This window comes from Epargyreus clarus, unplaced genomic scaffold (assembly GCF_041222505.1).
Source record: "Epargyreus clarus isolate Ecla_fem2 unplaced genomic scaffold, WU_Ecla_fem_2.2 ptg000003l, whole genome shotgun sequence".
Lineage (NCBI taxonomy): Eukaryota > Metazoa > Arthropoda > Insecta > Lepidoptera > Hesperiidae > Epargyreus > Epargyreus clarus.
Window position 1 is genome coordinate 11,481,195 of NW_027332211.1, and position 19,966 is coordinate 11,501,160.

Below are 19,966 nucleotides of genomic sequence, written 5' to 3' on the forward strand. Positions count from 1 at the left end.
TAAATTAATTTTTATTGTTAACGTTTATTTTTAAGTTCATGCTGTCGACCTGATTGTAAGTAGCCCCTGCTGCTCATTGACATCTGAAATCGACCGCAGACAAGATATGAGTCCCTGAGCACGACTGCAAATGTTTTGCTACCCCTGAAGACTAACTCGCATAGCTATGTTTCCCTTATCACACCCTTCAAACCGGAATGCAGCAGCGCTGAACAGTACCGTTATTAAGCAAATATAGGTGTGGTGGTGTTACTTCCAGATATTACCTACAAAGGGTTCTAGTCTATCATCTTTTAAATGTTGAAGAATGCAATGTTACGGTGTCGTTAGTGTTTACATGTTTATATTTAATTTTATAGCTATTTTCAAAAAGAAAACATTATCTATTGATATTGATGCGTACTCCTTCGTTCGAATGACGTAGTACAGAAAAATAATATATTGTGTAGTCTTCTTGAAATAGCAATAATTATAATGTGAGATTTCTAAGGTGAGGTGCACACGCAGTTTTTGTGTTTAACGCTAATAGATAGTCTAATACTTAGTATTTTACACATATATGCTAAATTTAACAAAATGATTCCAATACATTGTTTAAACTAAGGTTTAAAAAGCGTAAGTGTAAATACATAAGCTATTCGATCTCCTATGAGTATGCATGTAATTCTTTGATTTTTACTCATTTTAGTTTGTGATACCACTGTTCGGAGACGGTCCTCACTACATTAAAGGTTTTCGAGCCTTAACTTCGAATGAATCAGGTCAGGTAAAACTAGATGGTATCCAGCTATTAAAAGACCTCAAACACTTTTCAGGCTGTCATAGAGAGCTTTCAGGTACATACTCGTAGGTGTCCTTACGATGTTTTCCTTCATTGTTAACGGGTATTCTCTTATACGGTAAGTATGTATTAATCCTTTTCATGTTCTATTTGATCGAATGGAAAAATTTCAGCCAAAGGCCGCATTACAGTTATTAAATAAAATAGATGGCATATAAATTTAATATAACAATAATGCATCAAATCCACTTTACAACAAGTAATGCCATTTTTTTAAGGATATAATCGAAAATATAATCAATTATATAGTGGACTGTTTAGGGTTTTCTCTTGAGATGATTTTTCGCTTCCAAAGGGTTTAGTTTCGAATTATGCGTGTAATTATTATTTATGATCACTCTAATATTGATGGCAATTGTGGCAAATTTTCCATGGTCATCAGAGCTATTTTATGTCCACCATTCTGGACTTAACCATCGTGCATTATGTGCTCTACCTAAACTGTTGCTCATATGCAGCCCAAGAGCAGCAACATGAGTTGATAATAATGATACACACAAAATAAGTTATTTGTTCATGTACCTGTATATCGCATATCTTTGTAGGACACACTTCTCAGATTTATAATTTTACAAAACTGGAAAGTAGGTCATCAATTTGGTAGGTATTTCAAGTTAAAATAAAACTCCGTTACAAGGTCGTTGAGCTCCAGGAACACATTTCCGGTAACATTATTTTGTGCCAAACATAATCGAAAATATAGCCGTAACGGATGAGTCTGTTTACTCCTTCTTCATGCCACAGGCAGGACGCTGCGAGGACTGAATAATAATGAAGACTAACCGCCACGAATCCCTTATTATTAATATTCGCACACGTCTGCGAGCGAGCTTTGTGTAGGTTATAAAAAAATCGTCTGTATCGCAGTGTGTGGCGACGTTGCAATAATTAAACGACACTCAAGTGCGTGAATTCTAACGACGCTAACCGAAATACAGTATCATAATTAAAGTGTTGTTGAGTACCTACGTACATCTCCAGCAAGCGTCTCGCGAGCACATGTTCGTACAGTGGTGATTCATTTCTGGTGAAAAAAAAAACGGTAAGGGACGGCGGCGAAGGCGGGTGACGCAGCGCGAGTCATTGATCCCGATGCGTTCCCCGACGGCCGACGCCACGGCGGAGCTCGCGGCCGGGCGTGCGCTGCTCCCGCCGCTCGTCCTCGCCGCGTACTTCGCGTGCATCGCCGGCGCCGCCACCCTCACCAACTGCGCGCTGGTGGCCGCACTCCTCAAGCGGTCAACAAACGGTAAATTTTAAAAATAACGCATTTTAATCAGATATGTTCGCACGATTATAAATTAATCTTGAGTGTTACTAGGGCTACCATCTGTTCGTGTCTTCCCGGTTTTATTTTATTTAAATGGAGCTTGGAAGAAGTTTTTGAGTAGTAGATATAGTCTGTGGCTTGTGTATAATCTATGGTGGCTTGTCAGTTTTAATTGAGAATTACACATGGTGTCAGGTGAAAAAACTGGTAAAAATGGACAATCAAGTGCCTAAATTACAAACGGGCGGCGATATTGCCGAGAATTGGGCCCTATTTATTCAGCAATTTCAAATTTATTTAATTGCTAACGAGTTGGAAAATAAAACGGAAAAAGTAAAAGTGGCCATGCTCCTAAACGCTGCAGGTCCAGAAGCACTGCGAATATACAATTCATTTAAATTAAACGACTCGGGGAAGCAGGTTACAACGACAGAAAGGACTTTCCAGAATGTCGTCGAACTTTTTGAAAAATATTTTGCGCCGCAGAAAAATATTGTATTCAGTCGTTACCAGTTCTTCAAAAGGGTGCAAGAAGATGGTGAATGTTTTGACTCATTTCAAACAAGCATTAAACTTTTAGCCTGTAAATGCGAGTTTGGAGAACAATTGAATTCGTTAATACGGGATCGCATTGTCATTGGAGTGAAAGACGTAGTGTTGCAGGAGAAATTGCTTGCCCTGGGGGATTTAAGTTTAGAAAAAGCAATACAGATTGGCAGAGCATTTGAACAAAATAAGAAAGAAAAAGAAATTATGCAAAGTGATAGCGTGAGTAATAGTCTTTTTCTTGTAAAAAATGACAAAGAAAAGAGACTTAAGAAAAGCAAATTTGAGTGTTATAAATGTGGCAAATTCCATGGTATTAATGAATGCCAAGCTTATGGAAAGACTTGTTATAAATGTGGAAAGCTCAATCATTTTAAAAACATGTGTGCTAAAAATAATGCAAGGAAATGGAAAGAAGACAGTAGAAATGTTCAGGAGGTAGAAACTAGCATGATGAGTGATAATGTAGATAGCTTGCGAATAGAACAGATCCAAATGAAAAATAAAAGAGAAGATTGGATACATGAGGTGTATATTGAAGAAATTGGGAATATTAAATTTAAACTTGATTCAGGAGCAGATATTAATGTGCTGCCCTATCATCTTTATCAGAAATTAAACCCAAGAAAAATAAGATTGAAGAAAAATAAACAGAAGGTTACTACTTATGGAGGTTTTGTCATCGTACCAGTCGGAGTAATTAGTATTAAATGCAAACCAATGGGAAGAAATGATACAATAATAGAATTTACAGTTGTAAAAGGTGACACAACACCAATTCTGGGTAGGGACACTTGTGTTCAGTTGTCTCTAATTAAAAGAGTTTACCAAGTTTCTAATAACTTAACAGAGGATGGTAAGTTTTTAGAACAATATAAAGATGCTTTTACAGGTTTAGGCAAATTACCGTTTGAATATAAAATAAGATTGTCAGAAAAAGCAGTTCCTATTGTAAAACCAGTACGTAGGGTCCCTGAAATTTTAAAGCCTAGATTGAAAGAGACATTAAATAACTTAGAAGCTCAGGAAATTATATCTAAAGTAACAGAACCTACAGAGTGGGTTAATGATTTAATTATTGTTGAAAAACCAAATGGATCTTTACGTTTATGTTTATGTCCTTTAGAATTAAACAAGTATGTTATGAGAGAACATTTTAATATTCCTACAATAGAAGATTTAACTGCAAATCTCTCTGGCATGAAATATTTTACAGTTATTGATATGAAAGACGGGTTTCATCAAATAGTATTGGAGGATAGCTCTACTTTTTTGTGTACATTTAATACACCATTTGGTAGGTATAAATTTAATAGGTTACCTTTTGGCCTTTGTTCCAGCCCGGAAATATTCCAAAGAGAAAACACTAAAATATTTGGAGATATTAAAGGAGTCCAAGTTTACTATGATGACATAATTATAGCTACAAAAACCAAAGAGGAACATGATGTAGTTCTTAAAACGGTTATGGAACGTGCACTTAAATATGGTGTTAAGTTTAATCCTACTAAACTTCAATATAAAATTCCTAAAGTATGTTATTTAGGGTTTGTTTTTTCAGAATTAGGGATTCAAGCAGATAAAAAACAAGTTGATTCAATATTAAATGTGGATAAACCAGAAAACAAGAAATCTTTACAAAAGTTTCTAGGTATGATTACTTTCTTGCACAAATTTATTCCTAATCTATCTAATGTGGCTGCGCCACTGAGAAAGTTGCTTAAGAAAGATACTAAATGGAGCTGGAATATAGAACAACAAAATGCATTTAATCTATTAAAAAAATTAGTAAGTGAAGCTCCAACACTCAGTTATTTTGATTTAAATAAAGAAATTATTGTTCAAACTGATGCTAGTAAAGACGGCTTAGGAGGGTGTTTAATGCAGGAAGGTAGACCTATTGCTTTTGTCTCAAGAAGTTTGACATCTGCTGAACAAAATTATAGTATGGTAGAAAAAGAACTGTTAGGGGTCTGTTTTGCTATTTCTAAATTTCATCAGTTTATTTATGGGCATAAATTTAAAGTACAGACAGATCATAAGCCATTAGTGCACATTATTATTAAAGAAATTCATAAATCAACTAATAGGATTCAACGTATGTTACTTAAATTACTGAAATATACATTTACAATTGAATATGTTCCAGGGAAATTTATGTTTATATCAGATTATTTGTCAAGAAATTATTTGAAAGATAAAATATATGATGATCCAGACATGTCGGATATTGTTCATACTATTACATTAGAAGAGTACTTGCCAATAAGTAAAGTTAAACTAAGAATGTTTCAAGATGAAACCACAAAAGATGCTATGTTATCAAAAGTTCTTAACTTTGTTAGTAAAGGTTGGAAAAATTATTGTAAAACAGATCATGAACTGCATCAGTTTTATAAAATAAAAGACCAGTTGTTAATAAAAGATAATATAATATTTTATAATGACAAAGTAGTTGTACCCAGGAGTATGTATACTGATATGCTTAAACAAATTCATGGTAATGCTCATTTAGGAATTGATAAATGTAAAAAACGTGCGAGAAATTTACTATATTGGCCTAAAATGTCAACAATGATTGAGATGTATGTTAAATCATGTAAACTTTGTGAAAAATATCAATCCAGTAACCGTAAGGAAACTATTATACAACATAAAATACCTGAATTGCCTTATATGAAACTAGGAATGGATATTGCTGAGTATGGTGGAAAATCTTACTTAATTGTAGTAGATTATTTTTCAAAATGGTTTGACATAATTGCTATTGAGAACAAGTCAGTTGAGATAATAATAACAAAGTTAAAACAATTATTTTCTGTTCATGGAATTCCTAGTCAAATAATATGCGATAATAGTCCGTTTAATTGTGTTTTATTGGTTAAATTTTGTAAAGAGAGAAATATTGATTTAATTCATTCATCTCCATATTATCCCAAGTCTAATGGATTAGCAGAAAAAGCGGTGGGAATAGCAAAGCATATGATAAAAAAATGTGATTCAGAACAGGAATTGTATGAAGCCTTGCTTGAATATAGAGTATCACCAGTTGCGGGAACTGATTATTCACCATCAGAAATGTTGATGGGACGTTTATTAAGATCAAAATTACCTGCAGTAAAAAAGCAGCTACAGCCTAAAGTAATTATTTGTGATGCGTTTAAACAGCAAATGAATAGGCATAATAAAGTAAAAAAGTATTATAATGTAAATGCTTCTTTTAAAAGAGACTTTAAAAAAGGGGATAAGATTGTTGTAAGAAATCCAATTAATAAAACTTGGGAGCCAGGTGTGATTATAGATAAAACTGACAATCCTAGGTCATACAGAGTTGTCAGTAGTAAAGGTAAAATTTTAATTAGAAATTCTCTGCATATAAAACATTCTAAGTCTGATTCACATTGTGTAGATTTTAGTTCTATTCCAGATGTGTCTGATGTTATAAGAGAAACTGTAGAAATAAATAGAAATATTGTAAGACCAGAAGAATGTAATGATGATAATGTTACTGAAGAATTGCCAGATGCTCGATCACCATTGCAACATTCATTTTCATCGTTACATAATTCTAAGTCACCAGGTTTCAAAAATGAAAATAACATTAGTACTTCCAAATATGGAAGAGTCATAAGAAAACCGTCATACTTAGTTGATTATTGTGATTAAATTTATTCATGTTAAAGAGGGAGATGAGTAGTAGATATAGTCTGTGGCTTGTGTATAATCTATGGTGGCTTGTCAGTTTTAATTGAGAATTACACAGTTTTCAAAAAGTGTCTGTATAAATAATAGCCACATTTTGTAAAAAAATAAATATAATCCCAACAAAACAATAAACTGTAAAAAATTCTTACCTACTCAAAAATTCAATAACAAACAACCAGGCTCACCTTAGCATTCCATATTATGAAAGGAGTTTTCTCAAAAAGAAATCAGAATTTGGACCAGGAAATAATTTAGGTGATGGCAGCCCTAAATTTAATAAAATTGTTATGGATATATATAATTGTTTATTAAAATTGTTAATTTCGCTCCAAAGTCCTACGCCAATAAGTAAAAGTGAGGTGTTTACAATTTGAATATATTGCATTGACCTTGTAACATGAAATAAATAAACTAAGTTGGTCATTATTAGTTATATTTTTAATGACTACAGTACAGCAGTCTAGCCTTCGTTTCTTATTTCAGGTTTGTATTCATTGATAATACAACTGGCTGTGGCCGACTTTGCGTTAGTGGCTACGGCACTCGGACCAGAACTATGGTCCAGGAATACCATGAACTGGGCGCTTGGAACTGGCAGCTGTGTAGCCTATCGTGGACTTCGAGTATTCACATCGACAGCATCGCTGTACTTAGTAACTACCATTGCCCTACATACATTAGCAACAGTTAATCTTGAGATTAAAGCTGCTGTTCAACGAAATAAAAGGCGCGAAAGAGACGATGATGAAGAGATACGTTCTTCTCGGCACAGCCTAGTAGCAAACAGCGATACGTCAACTCCTCCTCGAACTATGAATGTGGATTATAGACTGCCCGACACTACCGTTCCGATAGCGCCACCGTCGATTTTTGTATGGGTGCTATCTACATCATTAAGCATTCCCGAGTTCGCATTAGCTACAACCGTAAGAACTGATGAAAATACTGTTATATGCACTTTGGTAGATTCCAATCACAAAGTCAAAATGCAATCATTACTTGCAGTGTTTAATTTGATTCTTCCTGTGTTTATTATGACTATTGCAACTATCATAATACTTCTCAGATTAAAGTCAAATAAATTGATATCTCAAATGGAAGGCAGTGAATCTATTGCAGCTTTAAAATTATCATTATCCTTAATTCTTGTGTACGGTGTATTATGCGCTCCACGTTCTGTAATTAATGTTTATTATATTTACTCAACAATTACTGGTAAGGATGAACAATTAATACACAATAACAATATTATGATATTAATAAGTTTAGTATTTAGCGCAGCTTACTTAGCTGCAACATTGATACGACCTCTTTTATGTATAATATTAATACCGCATTTAAGAAAAATATTTTCTTTAGGATTTAAGAGGACTGATGAAGATAATGTTTGACATTATCCCTACTGAATTAAAAGGTAATCGAGCTTTATAAATATCTTTGTAAGCGGACCAATGAACTGTAATGTATCGATTTGCTCATAAAAGTGTGCCTCGTCTCTTACAGTATACTTAGACTGCACCAATAAAGAAATAATTTGAGAAATATTTTTATTGAAAGATTTTATTAAGGACAAGTTTACTATAGCAATTTACTTTGGTCTCATAACTTTCAAGTAAATTCTTTATTGGTGGGCGATATGTTATTGTAAATTCTTTATTATATGCGAATGTGATTATGATTAAATTAAATAAGATTAAGTTTTATTGAAATATAAAGAATAGATAATCAAGGTGAATTAAATAGCACTGCTTCTATTTTTATATTAATGTAGGTACAACATACTTTTCTTGAAAGTATTCAATAAAATAAAATAATGATTATAGACACTAAGTGGTTTTATTACATCGCAAGATAATAAAATAATACTTAAAACTATAGTACCTACCTAATAACTTTATACTTTGTCGATTTGCCTTAAATATGGCATTCCAGTTCGATCCCACATCCCGTAGTTGGCTAAGCAAAGTAAATTTACAGTAGGTACCTAAGTGTCGTGGTTTCTGGGACTATATGCTTATCTTCGTGTGCATCGGTAGCGCCTACTATACTGATGAAGAGCTATTAAGTGTTGATAACATTCATGTTACTTCATATATTGTAATGCTGTCACGAAAACCTTCAAAAAATACTTACGTTATTGGTATTCCTTGTTAGTGTTTTAAGCTGAACATCAACACCTGATCATCACACAGACAACATTGGCGCATCGTGGGTAGAGGCCGCCGAGGGCAGAGGTTGAATTTAGAAAGTCAGCGACAAAAATTCGTTAATAAAATGTTTATGACCCTTTTTAAATTTACCAATGAGCTAATAAATCGGAGAAAACATGTGTTTATTCACGTAATATAAATATTTTTCTTAATTTATAAAATTTCGCCGACTAGGGAAAGATTGTCCCCTCAGTCTCCGCCACACTACTCTTTGATATAGATTCTAAGCTTCTAACATGATAATTAGTCAATTTTAAAGATATTCATTTATAACTACTTATATGGCTACTAAGTAACTTCTTATATTCAATCATTGGGTCCATTTATTTATTTACTTTGAAATCAGGTAATCTCATTTTTCTGAAACACTGAATCCTCAGATTAAACACCATGCAAAAATCAGTATTTGATTCCACATTTCTTCCTTCGTTAATTAAATCCAAAGAGGCACTGATCGTAGAACTGCGTGGTCCGCGGTCCGAATACGCTGGCACCATCAACCGATCCGTTTCGGGCGTAGCAGCAATACCACTACTATTAAAATATTACTATTACTATTAAAATAAAGTACGTATTCTAGATTTCAGGGTAACAACTGCTCAAGGATTCCTATATTTTAATTAGTCATGTATGAAAAACCATACCTCGTTGATTGTGTTACATAAAATATTTATATATCAGAATGAAATAGTAATGTAAGTAAGTAATTTTTAAAGTCCTTGATGTTTGAAGTTTTTTTTTACTGAATCAGAAATATTTCGCTCTGTCACTGATAAGGTCTTGGACTCCGCCACGTAATTAACTTATTGATTTATTATCTACTAATTCAACAGACATCTTGTGATTAAACGAAATGTGATAAGAATTTTGGCAACAAATTCTATAATTTGGCTTCATGGTCGAAGAAAGAATTAAGGTGTTGAATAAGATTGTCACCACACCTGATATCAGACCTGTGTATTGTCACCAACCTAGTATATTTTTGTATAACCAGCTATAAAGAACATGAAAACATACAACAAATTTTCTTTGTCCCTTATAAAATACGGGATCAATGTGGAAGTCGTTTAAGCATACAGCAAGTGCTATGACAAATGAAGATAACTAGTGTTCAAGTAATTAAACATAGGACAATACATTTTTATATTGTTTGTTGTCCAATATACTCGTATTTATGTTGTAAAACGTAAATCTTGCTCTCTTTAACAAATTCAAAAATTATCATTGCTAAAAGGATCTCTATCACTTATTCCTTGATAATTACTATCAAATCACAACAGGGAAACTTTCAGTTTACACAGTTCATTTATTTTTGTATTGAACTCAACAGCGCTAAGTTTTAGCACTACCTTTTAAGTGTTCCTGTTTAAAAGCTAATCTCGGCATCGCTGTAAGAGCCACCTTGATTATTCAGCATGTAAGATTTAAAACTTTTCTAATATTTTTATGTTAAAATATGAAAACAAGTTATTATAACTTCAGTGGAAAAATCAAATAACTTTTCATAATCAGTCATTAAAAAGTTTAAGTGTTTGTTCATTTGTGTCACCAGAAAGTCTATGATTTTAATATACTATATAGTGTTTTCCAGTCATTCGTGGTGTTATTACATGTAGATTGGGAAAACATGACTAATGTATTACTATGACAGTGAAAATTGTACAATTTCACGCGAATTGATATCTCTTATGTAGTAGAGGTTACTGTATTATTTGACGATATGACTCAAACATCCTTTTGGGGTTATTAGGTGGTGGTTTATTTAAATATTGATTCTAAAACTAAAAATTGTATTTAATACAAAAAGTTTATTGGTGAAAACATGAAAAATATAATAGATTAATGGCTGATAAAATGCAGCAGAAATGTTACAATATTTGTCCATCACAAAAAAAAACTATTTTGCTAATAAATGCCTGAAAATTCAGAATGCTATAATAATCAATGACGGGCACAACAAAATGGTTAATGTCAACATTTAGTGTTACTTTGGTAGTATTAAAAGTTGTAGAGGATATCACAAAACCACATAAAAGACACTAACAAGTTTTTTGTGCCCTAATCTGATACAGCCATTACAGTTTGTGGATTCATTATTCATGAAAAATCTAGAATTCATAGTGTTATTTGGGCGCACTTTAACAAATTAATAACTAATTGCATAATTTCAAAACATTCACCATCATGATCTCCATTTCACTGCGGACATGCGGCGAAAGGAATGTTACTCGGGGGCCGACCAGGCTGTAGATTTGATTCTATTCAATAAAGGAAAACACTTTTAACTTAAGAAACCGTAATTTTAATAACTTAAGTTATAAATATTTATATTCATCAGGTCAGCTCGATATCTGTAATCCAGTGTAAATACAGAAATACAAAACCGTCAAAGATGACACATAACATTTAATTTTAGACGGAACGTGAAGGTCCGCTGCGAACGACATTTTAACATTTTTTTACAAGCGACGGCTCGCAACAGCGGCGGGCTGCCCGCGCCGCGCGACGTTCTCGAATGTTACTCGTTTTCTTATAAACACCGATGAGAACAAATGCGTGTGCTGGGGCGGGCGCGGCTAGTTGTCGCCGCCCTCGGCCGGCTCGTCGCCGTCGCCCTGCGTGTCCGACGTCCACAGCGTCAGGTTGTCTCGCAGCAGCTGCATGATCAGCGTCGAGTCCTTGTATGAGTCTTCGTTCAGTGTGTCCAATTCGGCGATCGCGTCATCGAACGCCTGCAAAATGTATGCACTCGTTATAGATCGTAAAATATTCCGTTTCCCTGGGATTGCTAATATTTCATTTTTCAACTACTCCCCTCGATCGCAAAGTTTCGAAAGAGGGCGCAACCATTTATAAACAACATTTAATTATTGTCACAACAATTATAAAGTAATACAAGTTAAAACACTCCGATGCTGGCTGGATCGAGGATTAAGGGTGGTTAATTGCACTGTATATAGTGGCCATGCCGGGACGATATTAATTATGCAAGACAAGACAGCATCTATGACAATTTCTGATCTCCATGCACAGTGGTACAAAGATGTTAAAGTGTCTCGAGAAGTTAGTAGTTTGTTACATCATCATGTCACACTGCAGTTCACTGATCAATTTTTAAACCTGTTTAGCTAAGTGGCACGCTCTCGCAGGTGAGTTGATTATCTCGTAATAAAATACGGAAAAGTTGAGCGCAAGACCGAGCCTGATGGGGTGGGTTGGTTGCATTTTGGCCTTAGCAATGTCGAACGCCTCCTGGTATGCCTTCTGAGAGTCCTCCACGACGGCTGGGGACAAGCGAGTACGTTAATACGCCTAGCGTGCACCCTACCCTCGTGCCAGCCAGCACAGAGCCTATGCGTAACTGACACAAATAATGACCTGTTTGGCGAGCTGACACGCCTTGTCTGGTGAATTTAATATCTCATAATAGAAGACGGAGAAATTTAACGCCAGCCCAAGCCTTATTGGGTGTGTGGGCTGCATTTTCGCCTTGCTGATTTCGAAAGCATCTTGGTATGCTTTCTGTGAATCGTCTACAACAGCTGCAATATAAGTTTAAGTTAAAACACTTGTTTTATAAACACCAACCAAATTATATGTGTATAAGAATTCTTAAGGCACAATGAAATCAAAGTAAGTCAGAAATAGAAATAAATGATTGAAATGAAAGATTGGGGAATTGAAGGAAGAGAAGATACACTTACAATTTCTGGTTTCTCCAGTGGCCACTTCTGCGAGGTACCTGTAGTAATCTCCCTTCATTTTAAGGTAGAATACTTTACTTTCTGGATTACTAGCCTTAGGGATAAGGTGTTTGTCAAGTAAGCCCTGTAACAAATGTTTGTGACTCAGTATTTGCTATCTTAAGTTTCATGTGTCTAGTAAGAAAACTAAGTTAAAATATAAAGACAGGAACAGCAGTGACTTCAATCTTCATCTATTGTGCACAGAATTTTAATAATCACGGACTACATTTTGAAAAGTATTTTTTAAAATAGCTGTTATTAAATAACTGTAACACGTGAAGGTTCTAAAAAGCCGTCCGCATAAAAACCAATCAATTTCAGTTATTTCGCAACCCCCTGCCATCCTAATCCACGATGTTTTAAGTTACACATTGTTCCGATATGGATTGCGAAAGGGTGCAAAAAAATTAAATTTATGTTAGTGTAGAAGAATAGAGTTGGGTGATAAGTGGCCATGCTTCTTTAAATTTAGAGTCTAATCTTTAAATTTAGAGTTTCATAAAAAAAAAATGAAATGGTCGATGTCTAGGGACAGGGCAACGAACGGAGATGGGCGAGCGGCGCGCGCAGCGACGCGGCGCAGTACGTCACCCCGCGCCCGCGCCCGCCGCCCGCCCCCGCCGCCGCCCGCGGTGAGCCGCACCGCACCCCTATGTGCGCCCACATGGCTAACCAGCTTTGCAACGCCCATGATTAATCAGAACATGCCAGCTACGTAGGAAATGACCGCGACAACTGAACGCTTGCATCACCCCCTCAAATTGGCACCGTGCAAATATGACGTCACTGGCGTAGGAAGACGGCCACAGACATTAATCTACTTAATTCGGAAGGAATTTCGTAATATCCTCTAATTGCGACGCATCAAGTCGATTATATTCATTTCTTATCAAAAGAATAAAAATGTTGAATCTGTAAAAGAACACAAGACATCAAAATATTAAAACTTACCAGTACATCGTAGCAGATTTCTCTGAGCTCCTTTTCTACTTTAACCCTATATTCTTTTGCCATCTGTTGTTTTCTTTCCGAACCTTCGGTTTTTTGTTCAATTGATGAGATAACCCGCCATGATGACCGTCGAGCTCCAACGACGTTCTTGTAAGCGACGGAAAGAAGGTTCCTTTCCTCGTTGCTGAGCTCGACGCCGGTTTCGGTGACTTCCTTCATCGCGGCCGCCATGTCGTCGTATCGCTCAGCCTGCTCCGCCAGCTTGGCGCGTTGCACCAGTTCCTCCTTGTCGACGGACATCGTTGACGGTGAGAGAGAACTATATTACTGATGCCCCTGCAATAAATGTATAAAATATGAACAACGTGTTAAGTATTTCACGATAGCCGGCGGTTCGAATCGTTCCTCAGAAAGACTAATCGTTTAAACGTCACTTTCACCGAAGTGAATCCAAATAGGGTATGTGAGTCATCATGTAATAATGGCGCACCTTGGATGGAGGCCCACGAGCGCACTAGCGCAATGTAAAAATTCGACGCAGCTCAAAGAGCAACCCTCACGCCAAACGCGACATCGACGCGGCGTCCGTTTGGTTCGACAGCATCTCACAGACTCGAGCAACTGGCGAGGCACACGCGATACAGCCCGCGCCGATGGTCAGCCTGCGCCACTGCGCCACCAGTATTGATCCGCCGACGCGGGATAAACACTCCAGACGAAATACGACTAGCGCGACGCTTGCACACGCCCCTCACCCACCCACCCCCTCACCCCGTCACCCGCTCACCCTCGCGCCTCGACGCCCACCCCGCGTGCACCGCACCCGGCAGCCCGGCGCCTCGCGCCTACCTCACACTACCCTTATCTATCTACAACCCCCTGCTCGATATCCTGTTGCTAGGCTCCAATACGCTCCGCCAACTTATTTAATATACATCCAACATATCTTCCACGGACTAATTATAGGATGACATTATGTTACTACAAAACCATTTTACTATTTTCCATTGCCCTTTCTGTGTGTTATGTTAAAGACGCATATTACTCCAGATTATAGCGAAAATTACGCCACGTGGCATTTCTAGCATTGAGAACACATTATTTAGCAATTTTTGAGAAACTAGACCTTATAGACCAAAACGCACGTAATCAGGGGATCCCGGTACATGACACGATAAAACTGATGGCATTGAATTATTTATTATGTGTTAAAAAATAAATTGAAGTTGTTATATTACATATTTTCGGTGAACAGTCAAGACCACGCCCTCAATTTATAAGGTAGCTCCCTATGTATAAAACAGTTATTTATATATCATAGACATTTTTAATAAATATGTCTCACTTCAGTAATTTTGATACCAAGTAGTTTCGTTTATGGCATAAATATAGTAGTGGGACAATAATGGTGTGACGACGACGACACGACGACGACTACGACGACGAGTAATAACTTGAGATCAAGGAAAAAAAGAGACAGTCTTTTTCTCCTCGAATTAAGAATTTACTTTGATTTTAAATCAATATTTTTAATGTTTTTTATGATTTTGAAATAACTGATACAATTCTTGTATAAAATATGAAACTTTACTGATATTGTATGTTTTATTAAAGGAATTTGGCAATTATTAGTGCTTAGCCAGTGCTTTTTAACCCAATCAATAAATAATTTAAAGTGAATATATCTAATAATCTTATGTTTAACTTTACAATGTAATAAACATGAAAAGGTTTATTTTAGACTAGCTGTGCCCCGCGGTTTCACCCGCGTTAAAAAGAAAGCTGTGCCAAGTTACTCCTTATTACATCAGCTACCTGCCAATAAAGTCCCGTCAAAATCGGTCTAGCCATTTCAGAGATTAGCCAGAACAAACAGACAGACAGACAATAATTGTAAAAATGTTATTTTGGTATATATACCATATGTATATTCAAAATAAAAACAGACACTCCAATTTTATTTATATGTATAGATTGCAACATGTCAAAACATTATACTTATAGTCAGCTTTATTTGCATATTACAGTATTACTAAATTTATTTTATTTTTTTAAACCCCATTTTATAAAAACCCCTTTATAGTTGTCAGACACCTAATAAAATTACTTTCAAAGTATCTATAAATCTCTCAGGGTGACGCAGTGTCAGTTAATAAGAAAAAAAAGCAATAAGTAAGTATTTACTTGCGTACTTATCTGGTACATCATTAAAAAAAATTGTTTGAATAAGCAACAATAAGCAAATCTCTGGCATACAAAATGTCATTGGCATACATGACACTACAGATTATTGCATCATTCAGTGTTAAAATATATAAAAATAAAATAAGTAATTATTATAATTATATGTCATGTTATATACATGACATATAATTATAATAATTACTTATGTATGTATGACATCAGCCACTTTGCTACCCCTGAGCACTAATTTAGAACAGCTAGGTTAAGTTTCTCTCATTAGCACACCCTTCAAATCAGAATAGATCGGACCAGAACACTGCTGTTATAAAACAGAAAAAGGCACAACTCTTCAAATTTGAATCACAAAGGAGACTTCCACCTTAAATAAAAAGTACTATTACAAAATGAAGTACAGAATAAAGGTAAGGCATACAGAAATTGACACTTGCATCAAAATCATGTTGTATCAAGTTTTCTGTACTCAAATTAACTATCTATAAATTATCAAGACGTCATTAGTTAGTGAATGACCAAATACTTAAGTTGATATTGCATATGTGCTTATTATGTTATGTAATTTAATAACACAAACACATTTGTATAAGAATGGATAAAATACCTGGCACAACTAGAAGGTTGCTTATAGCAATTCAGCAAGAGATTATGATGGGTCATGTTGCAGAGCGAGACAAATTATCCTATATTGAAAGTTAATGATAAATGTGCAAGTTCAAGCCCACAAACTTATGAACATCCATGGGTGCACTTTTAAGAGTTCTAATATAGCAATGGCTGACTTCTATTTTATGAATGTACTTTATCTCTTATTCAAATTTTTTTTTTGCTTTTATTTGCACCCATGCTAGGTGTGAGGGAATATAACCTTAGGAGGAAGTTCATTCCTTATATTACACATATGCAACATAAATGACCCCACAAACTGGACTATGAAAATCTGCCACAAGACAATATTTGCATGTTACCTCATTCTTTAGTGAGTGGTGCTATGGAGGACAGGTAGGCACCAGGTCAAATAGTTCCTTGGATCAATCACCATTTTAAAGCCAGCAGAACATGCAGAGGGAGCCTACATCCTTGCTGCAGGGTTAAGGGTTCTAACTGTACGGAGATTGTTGGGTCAGCAGTAGTTATTGGTGATTTGCACTGCATTTCTACATGAGTTTAAGTTAGTTAAGTTGGTATTGCATCGCCCCTGCTCAAAGTTGCAAGCAGTACCCCATTAGCGGCCTTACTTGTGCCATATAAAGTAGGAGTTGCCCCCCAGTGAAGTACTCCTTGGCCCTGTTTTTGTTACCACCTTGGCTTTAATGTCCACTTTACTCCAGTACTGCACATCACACAACACCCAGGATTTCTACATTTTTATCAAAAAATAGTAAAGTAAAAACATTGTCTAAGTAAAAGTTTACTTATAAACTATAGAAGTAAATTAATTAAGCAAATACATATTGTGATATCGGTTGCAATATTCTACTGGGAGGTGCTCCATAATTCAATTTGACAAATATGACGCAACAAACCAAAATGTAAAGTAAACTTTTTAATGCACCCATAATTACACTCGTTGAGTTTACTACTATTTCTAGTTTTATATTCATTAGAATATAAATCTAAAACATTATTGACCGAGAGAATAATAAGCAGATACAAGTTGTATAAATAATTAACATACTACAGCATATTTAACTGTATTACTATATGTTAACTGTAAAACTGAAATATAGATTTAACTATTGGATAGTAATATGTGGAATCAATAAACCTTCCAATTTGATTTTAAGTAATAAATAAGTTTCTATGCTTATAACTGTGATTTATCCTGTGTGGTTCCATGGACACAAAGTCTAATACACAAACAATTAGACCCAGAACAGTAATCTTATTTCAATACTTAAATGTCAAACTGGCTAGAGATCAAACCCAAATTGTTAGCGAGTTACATGCAAATAAAATCACAATGTGTTACCATTATTTGTTACATTAAATAATATTGTCACAGTGAACATGAAATAATGATAGCAATAATCAATTTAATAAATATTGGAATAATACAATTAATCACAAAATCAATTGCTCAGTATAGAAAGAAAGTAGTAGAAAGTATAGAAAGAAATGTACATACAAAGATCCAAGTTTTCTTTACTTAAAAAAGTTAAAAAAGCTATTACAACTTAGCTGATACATTAACTCTTAATTGTTTATTACAACTGAATGAATGCATAATACTAATATAGTTTTATTTCAGGATTAAAATATGTCGATGCTAATACCTGAAAATTCTTCAATTATAACATCATCAAACATCAAACTGAATTATGACTGGTGCTATGACTAATCCAATTCGTACAATAAGCACACTCGTAATAATTCTCATGTGAAAGGAGTAATGTACAACGAATTTTTTATGAACTAATAATATAATTCATACAGTAGTACAGAAAATATAATATTTTATATAATAATCATGGATTATAAAATCACTAATGCCTTTAAGTACTTGACCTAACCTTACGCTTACACTCGTGCCTGTCCGCGGGGGCGCCTTGCGATATGACTCAAGCGACAAGGATAGAAGGAACTAGACTACCGTAACTTACGAATTTCGGTAAATTTATAGAATTTCCGACATCCTAAGTGTATGATCGCTTAACAACCGACTTAGGATCACCATCGTTTTATGACATAAATCGTTATCGAACGAGATAACGGCATGACTGACTGAATACGCACGGTAAAATTACGACGCACTAACCGACTAACGTGATCATTGATTACTTTACCGATGAAAACGACACGAGCTGTATATAGCTAACACATAACAGGGTGAGGCGAGGAAATTACTATAGTGTTGCGATGAACGAAATGGTAATTGAACCAAAAAAAACCTTTTATTATCAGAGTTACAGGCACATACCTAATTATCCCAGAAGGTAATGTGCCAAAAAACTCACTTTTAACTATCTTCTACAATGAATTGGCTATAACATTACAATCACTGCTAAAAACTATTAGCTATCTAGACAATCACTGAAAATACCACTACGCTCCGATTACAAAAATTTGGAATGATAGCTAACCGCACCGCAAGATCGTGTCGCCGGCTCGGTCAAAATGGCTGCTGCAAGGGACACTCCTTATATGCGTCACAGTCACAATTGTATGTTGGTACGATTTTCAAATATTAGCACTCATAAAATCACAAAAGGTATCCCACTCGATTAATTTAATACACTTACTTGTTAGAAGGGTAATAAAGTAATTTAGCCAGCAAATTACAACACAATATCAATTTTTCTCTTGCGGTGAACGATACACTACACTGACGGCTGCGGGGCCAGAGGGGAAACAAAAAACGGAACAGGGTTCTCATAGCATGTCGGCCATTTTGAAATGCTTGTAGAGGAAGCTCGGGATTTGTAGTGTTGCAATGCAATTTTCTAATCCATATACTGTACCTTTTCTAATACATACGACATAATAGAGACAGTCGATCTACTAGAAATTTGTACTCAATACCTTCAAATGTCACCGGAAAGTGATATAAAACGCGGGTTATTTTAAATACACAGTACACATTTTATGTTATTTTTCTAAGTATTGAGAGTAAGATATATGTTCGTATGTCATCGAGGTGATTTGAGTGAGCAATACAAAAAATTACATATTTTTAAGTAAGGTGCCAATCCAAATTATTATTTTGTTTCTTTTTTATGTACGTCATATTGTTATACCAGCCTTAGTTCATAAACACAATTAAACACATCAGCTTGTGGATTGTTTCGGACTAAACTAGGTGTAGCGGTTCTATCCGCTATCGTAGAGGTTGATTTTCTGCCATTTTTAGATGGCCTGTAATATAGATAGTTATTTGTATTAAAATACATTTGAAAATCACTTAATCGGGAATATAATACAAAACTCTTTATTGTACACCAAATTAATAGTAACAAATATCTAGTAAATTAATAGTAGTAAAATTTATTACTCTATTATTTTGTTCTGTGTTAGGTCGTTCATAAATTTCTCCAGTATTAATTTTTGAGCGTTATTCGAGCGTTAATTTTTGAGCGATATAGATCGGTCGACGGGGTTGGTTGCCAAGTAAGGTTCCTTAACTTATGAAGCTAAGTATCTTAAATTATATAACTAGCTCGGGAACAAGACTCAGACGACGTAGTCTGGCCTAGATTTCAACCTCATTCCGTATATGAATGCCAAACTAGATATCGGATCGGATTATGGATACATACACCCAATTTTAATGTACCTTCTGAGCAGTAAATTTTACAAATACCATGAGATTTTAATGTGATTTATTTCCATTACGTAGAATGTTTTTCGAACAGACAGTTGAATGATGAAACTATGTTTTAATTTATACCTTCTCCTATTAGCGAGTTTGAAAAAAAAATGAGATAATGTTTACAATGTGCGCCATACAACATGCGATAACATTTAAAATCGACACTTACTAAGTTTCGTCAGTTACAAT

At 35.1% G+C, this 19,966-nt stretch overlaps 2 protein-coding genes across 8 annotated transcripts; one reads left to right on the forward strand and one right to left on the reverse strand.

The window, feature by feature from the left end:
* Positions 1–1,918: 1,918 nt before the first annotated feature.
* Positions 1,919–8,188, forward strand: LOC140753927 (uncharacterized). The gene is made up of 2 exons (XM_073088773.1): positions 1,919–2,090; positions 6,846–8,188. Exons 1-2 carry the CDS (start codon positions 1,934–1,936, stop codon positions 7,751–7,753), a joined length of 1,065 nt encoding a protein of 354 aa, XP_072944874.1. The 5' UTR covers positions 1,919–1,933; the 3' UTR covers positions 7,754–8,188.
* Positions 8,189–10,360: 2,172 nt separating this feature from the next.
* 14-3-3zeta (tyrosine 3-monooxygenase/tryptophan 5-monooxygenase activation protein zeta) lies at positions 10,361–18,870 on the reverse strand. Of its 7 annotated transcripts, none has more exons than XM_073088837.1 (5): positions 18,711–18,870; positions 13,270–13,605; positions 12,277–12,400; positions 11,693–11,856; positions 10,361–11,304 (listed from the first exon to the last, which is right to left on the reverse strand). In XM_073088837.1, the coding sequence occupies exons 2-5, from the start codon at positions 13,567–13,569 to the stop codon at positions 11,149–11,151; spliced, it is 744 nt and encodes a 247-aa protein (XP_072944938.1). In that variant the 5' UTR covers positions 13,570–13,605; positions 18,711–18,870; the 3' UTR covers positions 10,361–11,148. The 7 variants fall into 7 exon arrangements, with proteins under 7 accessions (XP_072944938.1, XP_072944887.1, XP_072944895.1 ...); XM_073088786.1 differs by lacking the exon at positions 11,693–11,856 and adding an exon at positions 11,951–12,114 and having other exon boundaries at positions 18,711–18,869; XM_073088794.1 differs by lacking the exons at positions 11,693–11,856; positions 18,711–18,870 and adding exons at positions 11,951–12,114; positions 18,552–18,704.
* Between the last annotated feature and the right edge of the window lie 1,096 nt (positions 18,871–19,966).